General features: G+C 37.8%; 1 protein-coding gene across 1 annotated transcript in view; it reads left to right on the top strand.

Annotated features, from left to right (window-relative positions):
- The window catches only part of ARHGAP10 (Rho GTPase activating protein 10), a 149795-nt gene that overhangs the window by 95546 nt on the left and 26816 nt on the right, over positions 1–27433 (top strand). The window contains exons 19-20 of the mRNA XM_082759449.1: positions 10789–10939; positions 26372–26534. Coding sequence (XP_082615575.1) covers positions 10789–10939; positions 26372–26534 — 314 coding nt within the window. The remainder of the gene's footprint in view (positions 1–10788; positions 10940–26371; positions 26535–27433) is intronic.

Raw genomic sequence — 27433 nt, 5'->3', positions numbered from 1 at the left:
ACATGAAACTGTTGGAAAGTGTCCAGAGGAGGGCTACGAAGATGGTGAAAGGCCTTGAGGGGAAGACGTACGAGGAACGGCTGAGGTCACTGGGCCTGTTCAGCCTGGAGAAGAGGAGGCTGAGGGGAGACCTCATCGCAGTCTACAACTTCCTCGTAAGGGGTTGTCAAGAGGCAGGAGACCTTTTCTCCATTAACACTAGTGACAGGACCCGCGGGAACGGGGTTAAGCTGAGGCAGGGGAAATTTAGGCTGGACGTCAGGAGGGGGTTCTTCACAGAGAGGGTGGTTGCACACTGGAACAGGCTCCCCAGGGAAGTGGTCACTGCACCGAGCCTGTCTGAATTTAAGAAGAGATTGGACTGTGAACTTAGGCACATGGTCTGAACTTTTGGGTAGACCCGTGCGGTGTCGAGAGTTGGACTTGATGATCCTTAAGGGTCCCTTCCAACTCAGGATATTCTATGATTCTATGATTCTATAAGTCATCTCCAGTAAAGTAGAATTTGCAAGGAAACATGAGCTTCACTTAAGGAGGGTATTCAGTATGTGCATAACTTAAAGAGCATAACTAATCAGAAGTGTCATTGAAACTATTCCTGTACTTAAAGCACATCCTTTAGTAATTGGCTGGGTCTAAACCAGAAAGAGCAGCAAGCACAACAAAGAACTTAATGTTTTCTGGTGGAAGTCACAGCAGCTCTTTCATTTCACTATAGCATGTGCAAACTCTTCAAACTGTTTCTCTGCTCTGTGGATAGTAGAAAGCACTTCCATATGAAATCCACATGTTATGTTTTAACTGACTGTAAATCTTTTTTTTTTTTTTTTTTTTTTTTTTTAAAAGACTGCTGATTTCAAAGTCTTAATGTAGTTTGTGCATACTGTGAGAAGATTGTATATGAAGTCTCCATTTGTATGTGTGACTGTAGTTGATGACATTAAAGAGTCTGGATCAATACCTGGATTGGTATGCTCCAAATGCATTAGACTGCTCCAAAAGACACAAAACACACTGTGAGTAAACAGATTAAAAAAGAAAATCAAAACAAAAGTCATTCTTACAGGGGTTGAAAATAGCCTGCTGAGGTGTTGCACTACAAATATGTGGCACCTTACAAGTAATACGGACATACACTTCTGTCTTCTTGATGGGCCTGTGTTACCTCCAGTTAATTTGGAGAAACTTCATTCAAATTCATACCAAATTTCTGAGTGATGCAGTCCTCATCTTCCACTGCTCCACAGACAGTGCTTTGTAAGTAAGTAAATAGAAGTGATGATAAGAGAGTGGAATTCAGCTGGCTAACATTTACTTCAGTCTAGACACTCAGGATCCTGTGCTTGCATGTGTGGAGGGGGGATTCAAAGGAGAAAGCCTTATGGAGAATGCTAGAATGGGTGCTCTTAAGTAAAATTTTGATACAAAAAAATAATTATGAAAACTCCAGGGCTATTGTGAGAGGGGAAAAGTTGTTGCACTCCTGAAGAGTTTAAAGAGTAAATTCTTATATGTGACCTAAGAACTATACTGTACTGCAGTTTTCAATGGTAAGTGAACCATTGAATTGACAATTTTTTTCCCCTTTAAATTGGGTAAACCGATCTGAATGGCATGCTGCCTGATCATTGCTAATGACAGAGCACTGGGTAATCGTGCAGTATGTGCTTGTGTTTCTGTATGTACTCTTCAGAATTCCAGTAAGCTTTTGCCCTACTAAAGGGGTTAGTGTATTTCAGTCCATTTAATGAATTTTTGAATAAACAAGATGTGACAGTCAGCTGATAAGTGTTTATTCCTAGTATTTTTGTGTGTATGCTATTTACACTAATGAGGCATCAGTACTTCATTGCAGTGGATGCTGGACATACAAACAAAGAATATATTCTTTGCCTTCAAAGACCTTACAGTCATAATGTAAGATAAGAAATGGATTTTAACAAAAACAAAGACCAGAAAACACTGTACAACATAAGGATGATATAAATCCTTGTAATGGCAACAGGGAAATTATCAGAGAAGAAAATACTGGCTGTGTGGGACAGTTGGAACAGTGTCATCTCCGAAGATCTTGACATTTCATTCTGATGCTTTGTACAATGACATTATAGTAGGGTGTCAAATACAGGGTTTTATAATTATTCATATTGTGGTGTATAGAATTTGGAGAAAACCAGATTTTACCACATATATTTATTTGTATTTGTAAGCATGTGTATGTATTTATTCATTACAAATAGAGGGGAGATCAGGTTTGTGTGTTTGGCCATATTTGTTGCTTTTAATGGCTGTTGGCTTACATTTGTAAATGCTGCCTTTTAACCTCACAGGGCTTCTCATGCTTTTCATAAGAGCAAATACATGCAAATATTCTCATTCTGCATTATTTTTCGTTTAGTAACTAAGATTATGTTATGTTTTAGAAAGCTGGGTAATTGGATTGAGTATTTAATCTTTCAATTTAAAGGCTTTTTCTGTTGTTGTTCTTTTAAGTATTTCCTGTAACTAAACAAGATAGGCAAAGCTAATATGTGTAGCTGTAATACGGAAGGACAACCTTTTTTAAAATACTCTCCTTGGTGTGAGTTACAATAGGTGAGCACAGAAAAGAAGGTGAATATGCTGTTTCTGCTGGTGCGGTGGATAAATGTGTAGGTGTTTCAAGCCTGGTGTATTGTTAACTCTCTCATTTCCTCCAATGAATAAAATGGATTGCTTGTGAATGCAATTCACAGCAGTGAATGGGCTGCTATCAGGAGCATTCTTCTCGTGAATTGTTAAAAGGGGAGCGAGATGTGATACAGTGGAAGCTGCAGGCTTTGTATCAGGAGTGCTACTTTTAGAAAGGCTGAGTCAACAAACTCATAATTTGCAAGCGATCAAAGGACACATGTTTCTAACCTTGGTATGTTCTTTTTTTTTTTTTTTTTCCTTTCATCCTTCCACAGTTGTCCTCCAGACTGCAATGTCATGTTTTACAGGCTATGTTTAGTTTCTTCATTAAAGCTCCAATGTGAACTACAGGGTTCAAGGTAGTCAGACCAAATGAGTGTCTGTTAGAGTCTGCATATACTTCAGGTTTGTCTGAAATTCCCCTCAGTTCTACCGTCACTCTAATAGTTTGTCTGGAGCACTAAACCTAATCCTTTTGCATTAAAATTGGCAGTACATTATTTGATTACAATACTGGGACTCAGTGTCCACAAATCCCTAAAAGCAGTGTTTCGTTCAGTTATGGGTAGTCAGGCTGCTAGGCAGATTGTCTCTGCAAATGGTGTCTTTGCAGTGAAGAAAAGGCGGTCTTGGATTTGTTTGTTTATTTATTTATTTTAGAGCTTTGTGGGTTGTCTGTTGGCTCTCAACCAAGGGTGTTTCCTGTTTCTAGTTTTGACTTCTACTAGGGTTGTTTTCAAGCTGCACACTCTGTTGCACTGTAACTAAATAGAGTGCGCCAGGCAACATCAAGAGTATTATGGATGCTTTCTGGGTGGTGGCCCTCCAGAGGCTTAGCTTCAGGCATCTCTCAACTCTTAAGCTGAGTTTATATTTTTTTCAAATATAATGTTAGTGAATATTGTAAAAAGGTGTTTGTGGTACGTAGCGGAATTCAAGCCTCAAAATCCAAAGCTTCAGAAAATTTGCATCCTATGCAGTCTCACAGAAGCCAGTGTGCAGCAAATCGTATTTTATAGCATACGGCTGCTGAAGTTCCAAAGTTGGGATAACTACTTCAAGGCAGGCACATCCGTATTGAAGTGGACACAGTGGTAACTTAGAAAGGTAAGTGACTTAGATATTCTAAGTTGTTGATAATTTTTATTGAATTTTATATTTTCAAAAATGTTTAATATGATGTGGAGAAATAATGAGCTTCACATTATGTGTACTGAACACAAATTCTATGTAGATGTCAATAATTTCTAGTGCAAATGTTTTTATATTTCATTGAATTGTGTTTGAAAACAATAAATGGATCATGTTGACTAAAACCAGGAAAGAAACAGGTTGATCTAATACAGTCTTTAATAAATTTAAATGCAAAAAGAAAGAAACCACATTTTATATATAAAAAAAAGTTTTCAATAATGTTTAATTTTAGAAATTTTATTAAACTGTTAGAATTGATGCAATCTGTTTAGAAATACAACTTCTGTCTTTCCAGAAGTTAATCTTTTGTAATTGCTGTTATGATTGAGCTTTTAATTTTAGTAGCTCCTGTTACCTTCTGCAATCCCTTCAAATTAAAAAAAAATAAATCTGGAGCTGTAAATCTTACAGAATTGGATTTTATGGATTAAAAATTAGAATATTAGTGGCTGAGTTGCCCTTTTTATGTCAATATTTTAAGATGCTTATTTTCACCTTGCATATCCTGAAATGCTTCTATCTGCAGTAAAATTATAACTTAACATAAAAAATGTTACTTTATGTTTGCAGAAAATGGCAAAAAGAATGGCACAATGACTGTCTTCATTATTGTAAGAGGAAAAAATGCATGGGAACTGTATCAAGGTAAGAGCACATTGTGAATAACTAAAACGGTTTTCCTCTTTCTTAAGCACTTTTGTCTCTAATATAAATATAAATATATATATATTTTTTACAGGTTGGTGGATCAAACCCTGAATTGAGTCTACATTACATTGAAAAGAAGCTAAGTCAAGAAAAGGCCATGGTGGTGATGTTTCTCTTGCTGTATCCCATTAGCTGCTAATTTATAGAATAGATTGACATATACTGTAGACAATTATAATGGAAATACAAGGAGTACAATAGCCATAAAATGTACGAGGGTAGAGGAGTATATGTGGCCTGGGTGGATGGCATTTTATATTGTTCAATAAACATCAGTTGAAGTGTCTGTGTATGTTTCTTTTATTTACCAACTGCAAATCAGCTGCTGAAGGGAAATTACCCAGATAAAATCTTGAACTGGTTTTCTTTTTGTCTTGAGAAATACTTTACTCTAAAAATATGATTGTCGTAGAGGAGGCTATACCCGGAGCTGAATTTCAAAGAATTCAAAGTAACCTTGCATGTTCTAGTCTCCTTTTGCATTAGACAACAACTTCTGGTACTCCAGTTCTTGTTTGTGTATCCAAAGAAAATAGATTCATCTTCTGTGTAGTAGGTGTTATGAGAGTGAATGAGGGGTTTGTCTTGCAACAGAATTATGGCACAGCTTTAAGCTGTTAATGGTTTTTATAATTTTATCCTCATTAGCTCTATTACTAAGCCTCCAGTTTTTCCCCCCTCTTTTTCATCCCACTCTGTCCTTGCTTTTGCCTCCCACTGATTTTTAGAAGAAATTTTAATTACCCCAGTGATACAAAGCAGACAGAGATGACCTGATGTCTGGGTCTTTTCCTAAAGTGATTCCTGGCAAACATACTGATATTCATTAATTAGTTCTGCTTGAGACCAGAATGAACAGATCAGTATCCTCTTGTAGCAGTAGAATCTAATCTGCATTTCCATGTACAACTATACATTTAGTTATAAAATTGTGGAATAGGCTTAGTTAAATACTCCTACCGATGGGTTTTTTGAATTTCTAAAATCAGCTCTAGCAAGAGCTCAGGATCTAGAGGCCAACACTGTTGTTGCAGATTAAGAGGAATCTGGCAAAATTCCTTGGGCTGCTGCCATATGGATCTGCTGGTAGAATACAGTATGATAATATGTTGAATTTGGCTCATTACTCTCAAGAAATGCTTCCAGAGACTTTGTGGGACACCGGTTTAGGAACTGGAATGGTTGTGTGTAGGGATGGTCTTGGGCTCACTGTTGTAGAGAGGGCTGTTATTAGCGGTACATATCCAAGATGGTTTGTGGTTTGTTTAGCCCTATAAAGTATCTGTTCTGTACTATTGCATAGAGAGAAATAGGTCAAACATGCCGCAGTTTTAAGTAGCTCAACAAGAGTTTCATCTTTTTTTTTTTGTTGTTGTAGCTTTTGCACTGCAGGCTTGGAGACTGATCCACCACTTAACACAGTGTGCATCTTTAAATTCCACTTTCATATACAATCAAACCTAGACAACCATTTAAAATAGTGAATGAACTGGGATAGGAATGACTAACAGGTTTATTGTTTGATAAAATTTTTGGTCTGTTTTCTGTGCATTTTGAGCGCTACGTGTCAGTGTTCTCCCATATGTAAATTGTTTCGCTTAGCATCCAGGTTTGCCCTCAAGTAGATGAAGAGCAGAATGCTAATGCTTCTGAGAATTAAATTGTAGAGAAGTATTCTATAAATCTAGAGCAGTTTGGCCCTAGCCACAAAAACTATGTAACGCTGTATGTGATTGGGAAGTCCTTAACCTTGGAGGCTAGTTTAATACATTTTTATTGCTTCTTGAATGAGGTAATTCAAAGAACAGACTTCATTCTTGTCTTTGTGTAAGCTGTGGTAACTTCTGCAATACAGATGAGTGATGATGGTAGGTCTGATTTTTTTTTCACTTGAAGGGAGGCTTTATTTGGAGCAGCAAAGAAATCTTCCATTAAATAGCATGTTCCAGCCCTGTTCTCCCACAGAAGGGATTCTGCCCTACTGTGGTTGCCTTGTGATGCATCTGAGAGCCACAGCTTGCAGTGCAAGAAGAGATTTTGAAACTTAGTCAGGTGTGGTCCCATATTGTTCTGCAAGTAAGTCAAAGTACTGAAATGTTAGTTCAGTTGTTGGTGCTCTTCTAAGCCATTACTTGTATGTGATTTTGAATTTTGTCTTCTGTGCATAGGCAATGTACTGATAACAGATCTCTCATAGTAGGCATCTTGTATTAGTCTGTGAAACATTTATACAGTATTTGAAAAATCAGTAAGGCTAAGAGCAAAATTGAATTAAACAAACCCCAAACATTTCTCCCTGCAACTGAACTAAAATATGTGTCCATTCCCCCCATTCTCAGTGAAACATTACAATGCTTCTGTCAGAGCAGCAGAAAATACCTGTTTAGGTTTGATGAAAAATATCTTGTCTATTTAAACAAAGCAAACTTAAAGAAAGTGTGGAAGTGAAGCTGAATACTGTGCATGCATATCTAAGGGCTGAGGTTGACCTTCCACTTGCTTTTCAGATGCTCACCTTTGCAAAACTATGGTTTTAGCTGTAGCTTTGGCATGCAACTTAAAGAGATTGCTGCTGCTGAAAATGCAGGTCAGGATGTATTTAATTTTAGCTGCATTTAATTTTATTTTCCTAATGGAAATAGAAGAAGGAAATACCAAAGTAAGTACCAAATACCAAATAGTTAATGAGCAGCTTGAAAGAGCAAGACTGATTCCAAAACTTTTTTTATTTGTGCAACATGTGAGGGTGTTTCCTGCTTCTTTTGTGTATTAAAAGAAGAAACAAAAACAAAAACCCAAACCCTAGTGATCTTTCTAGTGGTGGTGGTGGGCTGTTGTTTGTTTGTTTGTTGTCTTTAGAGTCCTACAGGGCAACTCATGTTGCTTGGTGATTTCAGTGACACTTTCAGTGTCTCAATGTGCTCTGGGTCAGTTTGCTCTGCAGATAGTCAAGCAGTTGCATTCTCTAGTTCATATCTAACCTCTTTCAGGAATCCCTTCTCTATGGAGACACGTATTAAACATGAGCACAAGCAAAGAAGTGCTAGACCTTATAGCATTGCTTCAAAGGGATGCATGAGTGAGAGGATGGAGTTCATGCGTACCCTTGCCCTGGTCTCACTGAGTGTAGAGAGCGGCTGGACACATGCTGCCCAGGAGTTCTCTGCTCCTTAGAAAACAAAATCTCACTTACTAATTGTAGCTCAGAAATGAAACTTTCTAATCATCTGCCATGCCAAGAAGGTGAGAGGTGAGTGAGGCCTGATGCCCACCTGAGCATTTGTCTGCAGAAGGGAACTTGGACTGCCCAGTACAGTTACTGGTTGGCACTGGGGTTGCACAGCAGTACTGTGGGAAACACTGGTGCACAGCTCTGCTGCTGGCAGGCCTGAAAATATTAACAGTAGAGGTGGTATGCTGGTAATGCATATTTTTAGCCAGTTTTTAGCTATGGCCATTTCAGTGAAGATCTAGGAATTTCTGAGAAGAGGAAAATCAATCTTCTGAGAAGTTCCTGACAGTGAAAGAGAAGACTCAGTGCCACTAAATTTTGTTGGTAGGGGAAGGATGACTCTTCTGGGGAGCTCCTGACTGTCTGGCACAAGTACTGTTGCGGAGTTAGTTAGCATGTGTTGGAGAAGTACTGCCTGAAGTGGAACTTCACTGCTTGCTTGTTATTTCTCCTGTTTGTTGTGTAGGTTTTTTTCCCCATATAAAACAGAACAAACCACCCACTATTTTTTCACATCACAGAGCGACTTACAGTTAGAAATTTGCTTGGATTCATTATCTGCCTCCAATTCATTGTCCTATTGCATGTCTGGCTCTGGTTATCGTTAAGTAAGAATCCCCTTTATGGTTTTCTTGATTGTGTTTTGCTTTTGCGACTCTGTTACTCATGCTAGTAGTTTTATTAGAATATATTGAAATATTTCTGAGAGGTGCTAAAGAAATTTACTGCAAGCTATGCAAGTCACCTAAATGCATATGCGAAAGCTCATCTCTTTCAAGCCAGTCCTGGGGAATACTTGTTCTTACCATCATTAATTTCAGTGGAGATGCCTGGTTAAGGCTGTACAAATAAATACAGCTGGGGAATGTGACATATTAAACAACATGCTGCAACCTCTTGGAGGAGAGTTATTTAGCAGAGGGTCCAGACACAACATTTAGTCCATGAAAAAGATGGCATTTAAAATTTTTGGTGCTTTTGGATTTTTCAGAAGCAAATATTATTCCTAAAACTGCTTAGTCTAGCCTTGTGTTTACACATAAGGGGGCAGTGTGGTACTGTTAGCCAAATGCCATGTAGGTGCATGTTAGATTTCATTATTACATATTGCATCATGGTTTAAAAAAATAGTTTTAGCACTCTGAGCACAATTAGACCTTTGTCACTGTCTGAGAGAGATGCTGTGTCTGTGCAGGGGACAGCACTTTCTCCTTTATAAGTACTTTGTTTAGAGTGAGTTCCTTGCTTGATTTTGGTGCTCTCTCATAATCCCTGTACATTAGCATGTGAAGGAGTGGGAGCCAGTTTTCTTGTAACTGGGATGGGGAAGTTCAAATTTCCTCATTTTCCCTTCTCCTCCAGGGTGACATTCACCTTCTGGGAAGGAAGGTAGTATTTCCACTGGAACATTTGTATACCATGTATAGGCTTCCTGCCTGCTGCTGCCTATTTTGGGTGATACGATCTTTCTTCCACGGTTCTCATGGAGAATGATGTTTCTGATGATTTTGTACACCGCAGTCATCAACCTGCCAGGATGAAAGTGATCATTAAGTGGATATAAGCTGGTGTATATGTGGGTTCCTGGGTCATTTCATTTCTGTATGTGTAATATTCAGGACTAACAGGCCAGCATATAGTCTTATAATTTTGACATGATGTCTTGACTGCCTTACCACAAGATGATTATGGCATTTTTCTCATGCATAGAGTAGCCTGGCTGGCTTTTAGCTTCGTGCTGCAGCTGAGATATGCTGTAATAATCCAAAAATGTGTTATCTGTGGCATCTCTTTCTGACTTCTGCATGAATTTCTGCTTCATAAAAAGCTTCTCCTTTGAAGATTCATTACAAGTCCCCTCTTTATAATATTTCCTACATGGATACCTGACTACATAAAATTGCAGGGTAAAAGAGCACCACATGCTGTTTCATTATGTCTTGTTATATTACCATGTTGTGTTACTGCAAGGTGCCCTACAGACACAGGGCTTTTTTTTTTTTTTTTTTTTTTTTTTCGTACAGGTGCTGTTTGTGTTTTTCTTCATCTGCCGGTTTGATTTTGATGAAAAATTATGAAGCTAATTTGTTCATATGAATCTGCCATGATCAGTTGTAAAAGGCTGCTGTTAAATTGTACATTGGTGTACTGATAATTTTCTTGAAGTAAATCAGCATCATTAGACTGTGCCTTGTATGTGTCAGTTAAAAAAAACTATCAGTTTGAGCAGATTTGTGTTACGAGTTAATCCAGAGAGAGCTGGCATGGTATTTTGTATGGAGGGGTGATATGCTAATAGCCATGACTCAAAGGATAAAATGGTGACAAGAAATGCAATCCTTTTTATATGTGTCTTTGTGAGTATCATCATTTAATACAAATATGAATCAATATACAATGGTTGTCTGAGAAAAATCTCACATGGTATGTTACTATGGTATCTTTCATTAAAAATCCCTCCCCTCAAAATTTTTCCTTTGCTGTCTTCAAGAATATGACTTTTTTTTTTCTTTTTTTTTTCTTTTTTTTTTTCTTTTTTTTTTTTTTTAATAACTGGCAGATATTATAGTGATATCATAAATTTTGAAAACTAACATGGATATTCTGGCAACATTATAGGTCCTAGCTAAAATTCTAAAACTTCCTGGTGGCTGGTTCATCTCCCTCTTTCCCCTTTTCCTCCATCCTAGCTGGCAAGCATGGCTGCACATATTTTGTCTTTGGATTAACTGATTTGCAGCTTGGTTAAAGTGTAGACAGTGTTCTTGCTTATTTTCATTTTATATCTATTTATTTATTTATTTTAAAAGCACTCATTAAAGACCCACGGCATACTCTCAAACTTGAAGGAATGGATTTTTGGCTCCTGCCTGCTTTGAATGAAATCCAAAACAAATGTTGTTTGATAATGGTTTACAGTTGCATTACACAGGTTGCTCTTTGTGATAAATAATTAACACCCTTTGTGTTCTTGATTGCAGATTTTCAAAACCCTGCCTGATGCCACTTTCCCTGAGCCAATCTCTATGCCAGTGTCTCCTCCAAATGCCCCACCAAGGCAATCGAGAAGACAAGGACAACGTATTAAAAGGCCACTGGCTGTGTACAATCTCTGTCTTGAGCTGGATGATGGTAAGATGTTAATAACTCTTTCGGTCTTTGCAGCATATTGGTGTTATTGTGTATCCTATCTTCAGTAGGTGTTTTCATTTCATGTTTCATTTGTATATGTGTGTGCATGCACATACATGCTTGTTTAATTGCTTTGAAACATGTAAAGAAACAAGGAGAGTACAGGGAAAGGAGAGTATAGAGTACTGTCTTGTGGCATATGTTTAAAAGTAGGGCGAACTGTCTTAAATATGCTTTTTTGCTTCTGAAAAAGAAGCAGCTCCTGTTTCTTTGGGGAAATCTCTTTGACCTCTACTGAAGATTACACAGCCATAAGATAAATGGAGAGAGAACTAAAATTAAAGCAAATCTTTTATGAGAAGAGCTAATGCACTCTACTGTTAAATTCATCTGGATTAAAGGCTCAGGTCACTGCTGCACTAGAGAATACTAATACTTCACTTGAATCTGTAATACCTTGGTGTTACTAGCAGTAAATACTCGTAAACTTGTCTGACTTCAGAAGAAAAAAAAAATCTTGTTTTAGCATGCAGTCTGCAATAGCAGCATACAGAGAGGCAAAGGGTATACATCTTATATATTCTGACTGTTGGCCAAAAAAGTAACCATTTTCCTGAAATTTCTGTGCTTGGGGGTACATACGGTACTGAGAAGACAAGTCCTCATTTTGTGCTACAGATTTTCTCCACCCTATCCCTGTTCTCCCTACTGATGTTGTTAGTCAATTATCTTTTCACATGGAGAATCATGGGATTAGGGCACAAAGTCCAGTTATCAGCCAGTGAAAATAAACAGGAAGATTTTGAACTCATGCAGTAGCATGAGATTTGCTGATGAACTGTCATTAAATCAGTGGTCAACGGTGGTTAATTTGTTAAGGAAAGAGCACAAATACCCACAACAGCTGTAAGTGCAAATTTTAGATATAAACTCAGAACAGTTTATTGTCTGAAAGCCAGTTTTATACAGTTTGCAAGAAACTCAGCACGCCTGTCATCAGGTTGAATTCACTAGAGATATGTAATTTCTGTGCCTTTCTTTCCCTGCATCAAATATGCAACGAAATGTATAGACTAGAAAGTATTTAAGGTACATCCACTTAAAAAGCTTACACTGTGTTAATTTGAAAAATCTACCAAAAACTAAGAAAGCTCTTGAACTGTATCTGCTGCAATAAAACTAACCTCTGTTGGGAGAAAAAAAAAAAAAAAAGCCAAAAAAAAAATGAAACCAAAACTGAATACGCTCACAGAGTTGTTTACATCTGATTTTGAATGTGAATCACAGCAGGTCACAAGAAATACCACAGCTCTTCTCCAGTTCTGTGTCTCAAAGTGTGCACTGAGGACGTGGCTTTGGCCCTGACACAGTGGACAGAAAGTATTTGATGGGTTATCCTTATTGTAAGATCCAAAAATGCAGTGATACTGTTGAAAAGTATGTGATAAACGTTCCGTTTCTCCTGCATACAGTCCATACTTTTGTCATTCAGGTATCTGAACATAGAGGAGTGGGATAGTTATAAGGCTGTAATTGTTGCATGGAAATTTGGTGTTTGTCTGGGAGTTGCAGTGTGGTGCATTGCAGACTAGCCTAACAAGCTGTTACACGTGGTTCCAGTCACAGTTCCAGGACATAGAGCACTGAGTTTCAGTGGGATCTGAAAATAATGTTTCTCCTTGTGACTTCTAAAAAATATTCTCCATAGTATCTCCAGCTGCTACTGAAGGTAGCAGTATTGCAAATATGATGTTGCTAGAAGCCAGCTTTTGACAGGTCCAGGCTACATGCTAGCGCGTACTGTATGTGTGTCTTAGCTGCTCGCTGTGTCAGGAAGGCAGTCAGGAGATGGTGCAATGGGCACTTATTTGGCAGGTGCATGGCACGCATTGAAAGGTGGTACTTTGGGCCGGGTTGCATCACTGCAATACCTGAGGAACTACCCCACCAGATTGGTTACATGGTACAGAAATCGGGCAGGCTGACTAATTATCCAAGCGCCGAGGAGAGCTCGCTGCCTCCAAGTACGCCCCGTGGCCTTCAGTTACTTTGTTCTTAGGAGAGGGGGGGAACGAATAAAAGTGAGCCTGGGCTTCGTTCCATATTTACCTAGTTTCTTGGCTAACAAATGCATGTTTTATAACTGCTCTTTGGAAGATTTTATCCTGTGTGTGTTTTTAACAGGAAATTAAACATTAAACCCCTTCCCTCCCCCCTTTTTATTCACAATGGCATGAGTTAAGCGCCAGGCATAAACCAGTGTTTTGTATTTCCTGGATATGGCAAATAATCTTGTTTTAAAACAAGTAGCTGATACATATTTATATGTAAATATATTTGTAAAGAAATATATCCCTGAAGTTATTGTAATTATATACAAATATATTCTGTGCCTTGAAACTCGAAGTACGTTGGAGACGAAATCTCTCTGTGCTGGAAAACTTCTTGAGTGTGTTTCTCTTAGGATTGTTATGCAAACCAGGAAATTGTTAGAAAAGCGGAAATAAGTCTTTAACTATCAGCTGCTCCAGGGAGTTAACAGGCTTCGGAATCCACTGCTTGAATTGGAAATGCAGGGTTCGGGCCAACTTTTCTTGTTAAAAGCACGTTTTCAGTCAGGAGGCTTCTTGACTGCACACAAACTGTATGCAGCAACCACCCAGAAAGGGCTGTAAGTGGCATAAATATTGATAGATATAATAGTGGAAGAACACACACACAGTTTGATAAAAATCTTTATTTTGCCTTCTTGTAATTAGCTGTGCTGGGTCCTGATAGAGCATAGATTCTCCTTGTACTTGGCAATTAGGTGATTAAACCTATTTGCAAACAATTCAAGTGTTGTATTTACTAGCTTAAGGATCTTCATTTCCTCAGACAAATTTAAATCAGAGATTATGCTGTCCGTTTTTCTTTCAACTTTTTTCCTTTATAGTAAGCCAATTAATAATTTTTCATTCCGAAATTTTTCGGCATCTTGATGTCTTAAGTAGAACTACACGTAATGGAGAACTGGGAGCTACTTTCATATGTGGCCTAATCCCAAAGTTCTTGCTTCAGCAAAATGCAGATTTGCCTGAGATTTGCATTAAGATCACTTCCAGAGTTTCGTGCTTTCTAAAGTGAATACTTGTTTGTTTGTTTTGAAATAGCCTTTTTAATTTTAGTACCAGTATTATTGTAATGAATTTTAGACTGAATTAAGTAGCAATGCAGACACTCCTGTGGCTTACAGTCCCAGATATGTAGAAACAATTTTGCATTTGCTCTCTCTCTATGGAGAGAAAGTGTTAGCTAAAAAAGGGAGATATTTACATGGTTCTTCTGAACATGCCATTGGGTCTTTATTTTCTATTTGGATGATCAGTACTTATTAGAAGAGAGCTCTATTTAAATTTATTCTAAAGGGCAATGCAAAGTTACAGTTTTGTCCCCTCACACCGTTATTTTAATTTTTATATAATTTTCTCTTCTTGTTGCAAAATATTTTTTTTTTTGCTTTGTTTATCTTTTTCTGTGCTGGAGATGTAGACATTATTAAACTATTTAGGAGAGCCACAAGAACAACACAGCAAGAAAAGTCCTGTGTAAAGTAGGAAGTACAGTGCAGTCCATCCAGATGAGCAGACAGTCAGCATGAGTTTCATAAATCACACGTGGAGTCAAGAAATTGGTCTTGCATGGCAATTCATCCAGTTGCGGAACAAGTTGTTTTCTAAACAGAACAGAGTATATACGTCTTAAGCCACAGTGCCTGCTGATTCCTAATTCTCTTTGAATACTCTCTAGATGTCAGAATTTGTCATTGGCATGTACATGCACATAGCACATGTGTGTTATGGAAGGGCTTGTTTGTTTTGTTCTTAAGGTGTTTGTCTCCCACTCCCTGCTCTGAAACTCAGGAGGCATATGGGGTGTTTGCAATAGCTTGCTTCTGCTGCTATAAATTAAAAATTGTATATATAGTGCTTTAGAAAACAGATTTTTGTGTAGAATTTTAAAAGAAATCAAAAATTAGAACTGCTGGTTAACCCTTTAAAACTTTGTGCTAATTTGTATTACCCTCTGAAGTATCTTCGGAAGCTGAAGTATGAATGGTATGTTAGCTTATTTAGGAGCAGCTCTTTTTGAGGGTATTGGAGTGATACAATGCCTTAGATTGGGTAGTATATTAGTTTGCATGAGCTACTGTGGCATTTGGTTACATCAGTTACATCACTTCATCAAAGCAAAACGTGATGCGTGTAATAATTATATAGCTCCCATGAATTATTCCCTCTCCCTGCTCCTCCCATCCCTTCCTGCCCCAAACAAACAAGTGAAAAAACATAGACTTTATTTGGAATTACTGAACATAAAACCTGGAAGCCTTGGATTTATAATAATGAGATTGGTCTTCAGGGTTGGAACAGTCCAGAACTGCAAGGTTGCAGGTGTGAAACCTGGCCTTGAACTCTTTCTATTTCTGAATCTGCTGCTTGGAAGTGTTTCTGTAACCTGGCACATAGCAGGGGAAATGGAAAGAAAAGCAGCTACATAGGCATATCAAAAAGCCATAAGGGCTTGCAACACTTGCTTACAAAGCTATTGTTAACAGCTGAGCAGAACAGACAGTTACGCTGTTACAAAATAGGTACACCAGTATTAGTTGTGAGGGGAAGATCAGGATGATTGCTGTTTGCTATGTAGAATTTAAGGTAGTTCATATTTCACCTTGCTGCAAGAATAGTTCCTGCAATTCAACAGGATCTATCACATCTTTTTCTACCCAACGGCTCTTAGTAGGATGAGAGCTGAAAAAGGCTTTTTCTTTGTATAGCATTTGCCAGTAAAGGTGAAGCTTTTTCTTAGGTAACAGTATGTGTGTGTAGGGGCCCAATTTCCAATCTGATAATTAACTTCTGGCTGGAAAGCTGTGGGTCCATAGAAGGTACCTATTTTTTTTGAAAGTATGGAATAGTTTTGGCCCATTCTTTGTATACACAATATACATTGTCTATCTATTACACCTGTGAGTAACTACGTGCTACAGCCTACTTGCTGCACAGTTATGTGAAATCAAAATTAGCTGTCATAACATGGTAAACATCTCTTTAACTTTTACTTCTTTTCAAATGACGTGTCAAATCTTTGTGGTTGGTGTGAAAGTCACCCCAATATCATCACCAGTACCTGTCTACTTTCCGTATATGAAATTCAGAGCCTGTAGAAATTTTTAAAAAATAAACACATCTCCATGTGCTTGTACACATGCACACAAAAGGGACTGGAAGTGCAGTAAAAGGGAAAATGAATAGACTAAAACTAAAATCTCAACTTAAAGGAGTGCGGAGTTCAGGAGGGAGGGTCAGTCTTTGCTTGAGGCCAGGCATTAATAAAAATCTCTGATCTTCTGTAATAATCATTCATCTCTTTAATTCTCTACCTTCTGCACCCAGACATGCAAGGGCACATAATACTGTAAGAAGGCCAATTTTGCATGCTAAAAGCCATTAATCCCAGGCATGGAAGTCACTGACATGTCTTTGCTACAAGCCAGCTGTGCCCTATCCAATTGCCGTTGGCTGAAATTACTTTTAACCCAACACACAAGACTGCAGGTAGAACGAAGACTTGACATAGTTCAGCTCTTCAGTCAGTTTCCTATGGATGAGGCTGTGCATTTCACTGGACAAGGTGCTTCCTCCCAAGGACATTCTCTTGCTTCCCTTGGTGACAAAGATAGGAGGGAAGAACTCGGAGGAGAGGGAGTGAACTTGCTCAAAGGCTGATCTGTGACTTAGAGAACACTACTGCTCTTCCTGATTTGCTCCCAGTCTGTGTCAGTCTTTGCCATTCAGTCAAAAAAAACCCACCACCACCAACTGTATTCCTGTGTATATCAGTGGCTGAATTGCCAAGACAACAGAAAGGAGAAAGAAAAAGAATCATAAAGAATATTTTCATCATCTTTGGAGTTTTTGATGCCATTTGAGGTATGCTACTTAATCATGAAACTTTTATTAATGATGATAGCAGATGACAGCCTTGTTTGATCTGCTTTAGTTTTAAAAGTCCCCATTGCCACTGATGAGACAAGAGCTGTTCTGTTGTTAGGTTTTGATACAGGTCTGGACCATAGGTAAACGTTGCCTGAATTTATGGAAACCCAAGACCTCTGATGCAACAAGAAAACTATGAAAACTGTAGAAATAGCCTACTTATCTTACTATATGTCTGAGTTTTCAGGAAGTAGTTGCAGTTCATCTCTGTATTTTACAACCATGAAATTAATGTGTGGCATCTGGCCAGCCTGGTAAAGCTAGAGGTCACATGTGGTTTCCTGCCAACCAGGCTCTGGTAAAAAAAATGAGTAATCCTTGAGTTTATGTACCACTCTTATTTTCTCAGCATACACAAATCAAAAGAGGAACCCCCCTGCACGCTTGTATCTGGTTTCTGCTGTGTTTCAAAATTTAATTACATGATATAAATTAACCACCCTACTCTTCTATCCATGACTCTGTCAATGTTTTTTTCCACAGCTTGAAGAATAAGCTGAAATTCTTCACGATTTTTGGTTTTTAGCTTGCTCAGCAAAAGGCTCACCTACAATTTAGGGTTTCCTAGAAGTAAAGGAGTAACATTAGCAATACTTCCCATGAATTTTGAGAGACAACCTGAAATGAAAGAGATATTTGTCGAAATAACTACCTGCTATTACAAATAAAGTATATGCCTAGAAATATGCCTGCTTACAGTTGATCTTTACATTTTAAAAATAGACGAGATGGTATCAGAAAAAAAGGAGGGCAAAGAAATGGACCCAAAATTCCAGTTGTCTATAGGTAACTTGCAGGTGAGCACTTTTGTCTCTTGCCTATCTGCAGCTTAAACATCCACCTTTCTGGCTACTATTCTTGAGTTACATCAGCCAGTCTAGACACAAATTCTTTCTAGTGCAGCTTCCTCCTTTTTCTAACATTTCTGAATCATTATGGAGATGGGATAAAACTGTCTCTCTGCAGATCTACCATGTGCATAAGATATACATGCTTATACATGCACACATTTGAAAAATCTGTCAAAGTTGGTCTTTATCTAGGAAAAAAGTGTAGTCAAATGTAATTGTTGTGTTAATTATTTTGTCTGAGAGGAAAAAATAGCTGCCATAAAGATCTCATTCTTGCTGCATGTGGTTTGAAAGCATGGAACTAATGGATATGCAGGTTGTGCTGTCCGTTTTCTCACTGAAGGTTATGTTGGTTTTAGAGTGTATGAGTCTACTGATGTCTAAATTTCAGGTAAGAAATAATAGCATTTATCTAATCATAACAGCATACTAGGGCAGTACTGAAGTGTGTAGAATTTGCTACACAATGAGGATAATTAATAATTTTTGATAATGAAATGTGGTAAATCTATTTTTTGAGTGTTTACAGGCATCTGACCTTTCAAATACTAATTATTCAGGAACGCCTAAATAACTCTTTGTTAATTTTACTATTGTCCTGGTTTCAGTTAGGACAAAGTTAATTTTCTTCCTCGTGGCTGGTACACTGCTGTGATTTTTCTTAACCAAACAGTAGGTCATTATTAACCTGTTTTTATATGATTTAGTTCGGAAATTCATTTGTTTAAATAGCACAGTTTCTGAAGTTTGGAGATGAGTAATGAACAATTCTGTTGACTAGTTTTAGTGGTTAGACAAAAGTACACAACTTCTTTATTTACTCAGAAATAAATGACTTCATTCAGAAATTTAAAGATGCGAAGAACTAAAGAATGACTAAGTTCACCTGGTGCTTGGCATGATTAGCACAGGATGGTTCGTGCTCTGAGTAGTGAACAAAAGATTGCAGCCATGCCTCTAGAGAAAGGCCTTTCACAAATACAACTCCGTTACTCCTTTCTGGAGTGAGGATACTTGAGGAGGTACCAGCAAGGTGCAAATACTAAGCTAGAGTGAGCTAATGGCACCTTTTATATGGTTTTGGCTGATTAGGTAGGTTAATCGTTTTCTTTCCTTTTAGATTAGACGTGCTGCTTCAGAATAAATTCGCTTTTGGTTTCTGTTATGAATCTGATGTGAATATTCTGGTTCCCAGTACCAAGTAATTTGTTTTGACTTCTGTTGACATTGTAACCTAACTGGATTTCTCATGTCAGTACTTTTTATCATACAGGAATTCTTAGAGCATCTTCTAAAGAAGATAGGCTTATTTTTGACGTACTGTAATGCTGATTTAGCTGCCTTTGACTTTTTTATGTGATTATTACTTCATGTCATGGAATCACTTTAGGTTTGTGTTGATTGTGTAAGACAAGTAATCTGAAATTACATTTTTCATGTCTGTTTTCTGTGGTTGTTGAAGCTCTAGCACACAGAACTAAGTTCTCACTTGGCAGTGAGTATTTTAGATACTCATACTTCTTTTCTAGCCCTAATTTATGAGATTCCTATTAAAATGAAAGCATAGTATGTACGCACAAATTAACATAAGAGCAAAGCTACTTTCTACTTGGTTTACCTTCTCTATTATTGTGGAAAGTTAGCTATTTATGGTGAATGAGTGTTTGTTATCTCTGAGCTGGATGCAGCTGTGATGCTGATGGGGAAGGATGGGTGGCTGCACAGCAGTGCAGCTGCTGCTTCCCCATCTCATGATACAGAAAATATCAGAGCTGAAGGTGGTAACAGGGATCTTGCAGCATCTTGAATTTACTCTCCTCAGTAATTCTCCCCAGCTCCTCTTGACGTATGTGACTTTGTCAAAGTGGAATAAGTCATGCCTTTTACCCTCTTATATTGCCATTATTTGGGCATCTGATGAACATTTAGAGAATACACAAGAGATCCGTTCTGCTTGCTCTCTGTGTATCTCAATAGAAACTGTGGTAAATTTCCCATTTACTTCAGAAACACTCATTTTCATAAACTGCTTTCATCCTCTGGCTACCCTTAAACTATAGACATTGGTTGTAATGTTGATGTTAAGATTAGTCTTTCTTTTAATAATAAAGTGTGTAATTCTTTAGTTTACTTAAGCTGAGGTTGAAAGAAACTCTGTCACTCAAGCAAGTAACTGATAATGTTAGCTCTCTGGTTCTTGTAGTTTTTATTACATGTTTTTTCTTATTTAGAATTCTTGGAATAAAGTAAGGATCTGATTATTGACACTGCCAAAGTATTTCAGTTTCTTTCAACTTAGGATGCCAACAAAAAATATTCTTAGACTAGCCAGATGGAAAAAGTCAAAAGAAGGCAACTGGGAGGTATGTCATGTTCAGTTAGGTGGAAGCTGAGTTCAGATTTCTGGTATCGAGAGTCTGAGAGCCTTTACTATCTGAGGCTTATCCAGACAAAAAGGAAAAAGGAATTAAAGGCTATATATTTGTTAGAGAGAAGCTAAATAATATAAGCCTCAGCCCATATAAGTGCTTTCTTATCTTGTGTGGATTTTTTACTTTGAGAAAGGGTGACACATGGATTAAAAAAAAAAAAAAAAGGCTATTTGCATCAGAAACTGAATAGTAAGTAATACCAGCTAGACACAAACAGTAAATGGTGAGGATCAGCCCAAACTGTTTTATTTTCTAGTTAGAACTGGTCTGAATTATGAACAGCCATAAAGACAAAGCACAGGTATCTGTTGCAGAGGCACAGTGAAAGCTGTAAGGATGGATGAGTGTTGTGATTAGAAGAGTGAAACAAGAAGATAATTTAGATGACAGTTTAAAAGGATCTGAGCAGTCAAAAATTTTAAATAGTATGCAAAAGGTGATGAGAATATGAAACAAGTTTTAACTCTGTTGAGAGTAAAATTGGTTCTTATACCTGTTTGCATAGGATGGGGAGCTTGTAGAAGCAGCTTAGAGGCAATTCTATACAGATGGCCAAGCAGAAAGCCAAAGGAACTCAGAGGCTTCCCACAACTACACAGAAGGTGAAGAGATGATGGCTGGACTGTCAACAAAAAATTATGAGACGTCATGCAGGCTATTGCTTTTATTCTGAGAATCCTAATGCCCTTCATCTGGTCTGTCACAATTTGGTATCCAAAGATAAGTGTGTAATGGGAGAGCAAAGGGGATTGACATTTCTGGTGAGAAAAAATAAAGGCACCAAACCCACCATAAAAATATAAAAGACAGATATAAATGAGCTTCATTACAGAAATCCCATCTTCCCTATTTTATGATGTAAGAACTCATTAGAATTCAAGTGTTAGAAAAAGAAAAATGGGAAGTTTCTGGAGCTCCTTTTCGAAAGGACCTGTCAATCCAATGTGGCAGTCAGCCTTTACATAGAAGTGGGAAATCTGACAATGTTCTCATTGTAGAACAAACTTGGAGGTAAAGAGGAGTCAGAGGAGAGAAACAGAAAAGTATTAGACTATCAATATTAGGCAGCCCATGAATTCTGAAATCAAATGAAAAATATAGATATGGTTCAATTCCAGCAACATAGTTAACACACTCTAGACAACTAAATTTTAGACTTTCACACTCTAGACTATAAAGATTTTTTTTAATCTCCAACACCGTAGGATCTTTACTGGTTCCACAAAGAGTAGGAAAAAAAGGAAATAGCTAGCAGTTAGTATACCTTACAAGTTTTTAAGAATTCTTAAAAGAAACTGAACTGGGAAAACTGATATGGGATTTATAATAAGCAGGGTCAAGCAGAAATCTTCACAAATAGACCTGTTGCAAAGTGAATATTTTGAATAATGTGAAGCCATCTAGCTTGTCCTAAAATGTTGTCTGGTAATTGGTTTGTGTAGCTTAGCAATGTTAACTTTTCAAACATCTTGTCTCATGCCAAAGGAGTTCAAAGAACCTGGAGGAATGTTAATGTAGCAGCAGTATTTAGAAAGGTAAATACAAATCTTTGATAATATATTTACATATATTTACAGTGATGACAATGGCAGCTACATTGGAGTTATTGCCATGTTCTACCCTGCTAAATTTTTCTGCTACCTTGTTCAAGCAAAATAAGTTTGGTTGTATCAAGGAAATAAATTCACAGATCTGAGAGGAAAGTTGTAGTCCATGCCTACAGAGTGGAGAACTCTGTCCTGAAAAAAATGGGCACTGCTAAGTCTGTCAGTCCCAATGGACAATCATCTCATCATAAACTGTTAACAGTCTTGTGGCAAAAGAAAGTGCAGACCTCACATGCACGAGCAGGGGATTGATGAGTATGAGTAAATGGTGAAATTCAACGCTCACTGTGGCACTTGTGGGACCACAACAAAAAGTTAAGAATTTGGATCTGCTGTACACTCTTCAGTAAGAGCTCTGGAATAAAGGAACAGGTTCATAAAATGGGTACACAACCCCAAAACTGCAAAATCCCATTCAGTAAGAGATTTACTGTTAAAATTACAAAGCAAATTGTTTAAATACCCTCACACAAGAAAACAAAACAAAACAAAACAAAAAAACAATTAGTGTTGTTTATAATGTGGGCCTTGCCTCAAGTTAAGGCCAACAAATTGAAGGTACGTGCATAAATCAGTGAATATGTTAATGAATTAACAGCCAGTTGATTCTCCATTACTTCATGTGCTGATGTCTTCCGACAAAGACTCTCTGGAAAATATGGTTTGGTCCAACATGTGGACATTAATTGAAAGTAGGTTATTAAACTTAATAGAGAGATAACTAGAGACAATCTCATGGCCTCTGCCATGTACAGAAGTCCAGATGAGATTATGTAACATCAGGAAAACAAGCTAGTCCTCTCCAGTTTTCCTGTCTGTAGCGGTTCGGAGCAGTCCAAAATACATCATATCACTAGAAGAATTTATTTTATTTTTATAAAAAAAGATGCTAAGTAGTGGGACATTAGGATGTATTTTTATTGTATCCGAAGAAGGTATCTTCATATATCCTGTTGATACATGGAGAAAATACCCTCCTAGTCCAATTCATTGGGGAAAATACCTTGGTATTTTAATGTTTATGACATAGCATGTTGATTAAAGGTGATGGAAGGCCCAAACCCATTTATACCTGGGTATAAGAGATGCAGAACATAAGAAGATATAAAATTTACATAAGGAAGTATAATTTCTGATGTTCAGAACATTTTGTAACCAGAGTGAAATCTTAGAATCATAGAATATCTTGGGTTGCAAGGGACCCACGGGGATCATCAAGTCCAACTCCTGGCTCCACACAGGACTATCCAAAAATCAGCCCCTATGTCTGAGAGCATTGGCCAAACACATCTCGAATTCTGTCAGGCTTGGGGCCGTGACCACTGCCCTGGGGAGCCTGTCCCAGTGCGCGACCACCTCTGGGTGCAGAACCTTTCCCTAACCCCCAGCCTGGCCCTCCCCTGTCCCAGCTCCATGCCGTCCCCTCAGGTCCTGTTGCTGTCCCCAGAGAGCAGAGCTCCCTGTGAGGGAGCTGCAGGCCACCATGAGGCCTCTCCTTGTGAGGGAGGTTCAGGCCGCCATGAGGCCTCCTCTCAGTCTGCTCTGCTCTGGGCTGAACAAACCAAGGGACCTCAGCCGCTCCTCAAACATCTTCGCCTCTAGAGTCTTCACCATCTTTGTAGCCCTCCTCTGACCACTCTTCAATAGTTTTATGTCTTTTTTATACTGTGGTACCCAAAACTGCATACAGAGATCAAGGTGAGGCCGCACCAGTGCAGGACAATGTGCTGGATGCACATCTTTGTACTGTTGAAATTAGAACAATTGCTATACTTTGAAGACTTAGTGTTTGAACATATATTGATTTTAATCATGAAAGTGTGCTAGATGATCATTAGTCATCTGTTTTTGCAGTTATACAGAATAGGCTTTTCCTGAATAAAGATATTGTTTTACTTTTCTGATGTTTAGAATTATCTGGTTTTGTAACTTCAAGTATCTTTAAACATGTTTTTGGAAGTTGTTTACTTAAACCCACAGTATTTAGAAGGTGTTTTCCTGTTTAAATACTTTTTTTTTTTTTTTTTTTGTCTTCAAAGTAAGTCCTTATTCTTGAGAATGCAACACAGTATTGACCATGTGAAAATGCTGGCTCAGGAAGCAAGGGAAGGAAGAAGTAAAATTGAGAGAAGATCTAATTCTGAGTTTCGTTTATGATAATGTCAAATGCAATTGCTTGCATATTTCAGTGTATAATGTAGCATCTACTGTGGATGGTGACTGAAGCGTGCAGTACGTCTTTTTCTGTGTGCTCTGAGAAATGATTTGAGAGAAAAATCTTCCCTTTTCATAGGGGGTGTGTACTGTCTTGGTAATACACTATTGAAGAATAAGTTAATATTCCTTCCTAATGGTGTTTCAGTCATGTTAAGCGGATAGTTGAGTCAAACATGGCTTTCTAATATGGTGCATGTAGTTTGATAGTCTGGCTTGCTTTAATACTGCTGTTTTGAAAAGAAATTTCGGTGAGGTAAAAGGACGTAAGTCTATTTAGTTTTAAAGAGTTCAGTTTCTTAATAAAGTAAAATTGCAGTATTACCGTCTAATCTCTCAGATGTTTATCATTGTGACACATACGTCTGCAAATGAGGTGTAATGAATTAGTTTTTACCTGACACTCCTACAGCTCTCATGTCATGTCATGTAGACGCGAGCTGCAGCACCCAGGCCTATTGCAGAGGGACGGGGTGGCGGAGCTGCTGCACAGGGCTGGGCTGGAGCCAGCGTGACTCATGTGCTGAGGCTAACATTCTCCTCCTCACGGCTTATCGTACTTTGTTACTACAGGCTAATTTAGAGCCTTAAATTAGCAGCTACTTTAGGGAGAAATTTTCAGATCATCACTTTCATCATTTGAGTGTTTTTAGTTGTATGTCATTTGCCTCTCTAGGGAAGTTGTTCTCTGAGAGTTACTGGAGGGGGTGTGGATGAGATGGCTGGGGAAGCAGGTGAGCATTTACATTAGCTTTCTGCTTTTTAATCAGAAGGGATCAAGCTCTTTGAGACAGTAATGAAGTCGCAAGGGTGATTTTATCCATGGAAGGCGGCTTTTCATTGTTCACATTTAATTCTTGTTGCTTTTTCTTTAAGTTATTAAAGAAAAGTAAAAATAAATGAAAGAAATTTTTGCAACAGCACAGCTCAGCTCCATGAAGCTGAATTAAACTCAGTTGTTCTCTGTGCAGATTCTAATTCATTTAGAGTTAGAAAGTAATATACAGGACTTGGCTTTGTACAGTAACGCGTATAGAAGATACAGCTTTTCAAGCTATCACAGTATTTTAACAGCTTTTGATCCAATAACTGTGATTGCTGTGGTTGTTCATTCTGCCCCCAAAGATTCTGGTCCTGAAGAAGCAGAACTCATACCATGGCTGTGTAGGGTCAGCGTTATCGAATGTACTCTGGAGGGACTTTTGTGATGCTGTGGGCCATGCTCACACGTATGAGTGGGAGTAGAAAGCACAGAAGAGGAAGGATGGGGTGCAGGGAGCCATGTAAAGGGTGGTTGGAAATGACCCTTATTCCTGTTAAATATTAAAATTCTGAAAACAGCCACAGGCTCCATTTGAGACTGCGGACTCAGCTGTGCTGGACACTTTAATGTTTGCAATTGTCCTCATTTCATACGACTCTTTTAGAGCTTATAAAATGTGCAACTGATGTTTAAATAATTTTAAAAGGAAAAACTATGTGGTTTAAAGTTAGCTTTTCAGTGAAGAATGTGCTGTTTGGCTAGATGTGTCAGCATGGTTTTCAGTGAGCGCTGTGCCGTATCTGTATCTTTTTCGTACAGTTCATGAGATAGGAATGGTGTTCCTTTAACTTTTTCCTAAGCAATCATTTCTGAATATGTTGCCTCCTGAGTGATGTTCTAAAAGTAACCTACATAAACACATAGTAGACCAGAATACAAAGAATTCTCTTAAAAGCAATACCCTTAAAAAGGAGTAATAAAAGTAATGTTCATGGATATCACATGTTGGTTAATGGCCTGTTGTTAGAGATCTCTGCTATTCTGACCTTTCTAAATTTCATTGTTTCATGTTTTATAGGATTGTGCTTATGGTACTTGAGAGCGATCATTTACTAAACTGTGTATCAAATTACTTTTAGAAACCGTTTTTAGAGAGGTGTACAAATGTGTACAGCCTCAACTATTTTATTTGAAGGATGCATTTGTCTTAAAACAACCCCCCCCCCCCCTCCAAACTCTAGCATTTCATCCACATAAAATACATGTTGAAAAGGGGACCAGGAATACATTGTTACATGAAGACAGCCTTGTGATAGCGATGGTGGAAACTGAGCTGTGGTACCTTTTGGGGAAATGCAGGAGGATTGCATGTCCTCCAAAATAGTCTATGAAGATTGGACAGTAAGGTTACTCTTTGTACGTATTTTATGGAATTGTTACCAAAGTAGATTTGACTCTTTAGAAGAGTTTTTTAGTATCCTTCTGATTTATGCTGTCTTTTTTTTTTTTTTTTTTTTTTTCTAGCTGACACTCACAGCTCTCCCAAAGAGGACACTCCAACTGGTAGCATGGATTCTCTTTCTTCCCAGTCTCCTACACCTGCATTCTCTAGTAGCCCTCCTGGGCTCCTGGACAGAAATCACCTTATTATGGACAGTGGAGATCTTACAGACTGGGCAACAAATCTGTAAGTAACCCGAATATTGAATATTGATTTTTCCACTAGAGTGATCAGGCATATAAAACATATTTCCCTTTTCAGTTTGGTGGCAAGTAAGTGGCTTTTATATTGCATGTAGTTGTGTTTGTTTTCTGCTACAAAAAGGTATGTGCCTACATGTAGTGGTGCAGATTAGAGGATACTTGAACACGGCTGAGTTTGTAGGATTTTTTTTTCCTTACTGAAACTTAGTGTGTTTTACTGTAACCTGTTATAAAATTTTTAATGTTTTTTATTTAGGCAATGAATATGTCAGTTAGTCTTTATGGGATGTATTACTCTATGTCAAGACGGAGTAAGGTTACATTTAATGTAAGGCCATTAAGATTTAGGGCCAAATTTTGGTTTTGGATAAATGTATTTTAATGAGCGTATGCCCAGGTACTTTTGTCTAAGAATGTTATCATTGTTGATCTCTTGTTGTTAACAAATTAACTGCCTGCTTTTCAAATGTAGTGCAGTATTTCTCTTTCAGTGCACTGTACATGCTCAGTTACTGAGTTACTTGAGTTCAGCAAAAATAGACATTACCGTGTTAGTGCTATCTCTGTAATATATACTCAGGTCTGATACAGGGAGCTGAACACACATTTTTTAATCAGAAGTTGAGCTTGAATTAAATTCTCTGTTTTGCCATTCATACAAACTTCAACAAATCAAGACAAAGTTTTCCAGCCTTCAGTGCCAAGAAGATGGAAGAAGCAAGTCTGGAGAAAAGATTTGTTACAGATATTTTCCATAATGGCATTTTGAGTAGCCTGTTCTGTTGATTAAACAAGTATGTAAAATATATGTGTAGATGTATGGAACACATCAGAATATGTAGAGAGACATATAATAGGTTTATATTTCCATATGTACACATA

Source organism: Aythya marila (genome assembly GCF_965140915.1).
Source record: "Aythya marila genome assembly, chromosome: 4".
NCBI classification, from domain to species: domain Eukaryota; kingdom Metazoa; phylum Chordata; class Aves; order Anseriformes; family Anatidae; genus Aythya; species Aythya marila.
The sequence above is the reverse complement of the archived record's forward strand: the minus strand, read 5'-3'. Positions and strand labels throughout refer to the sequence as shown.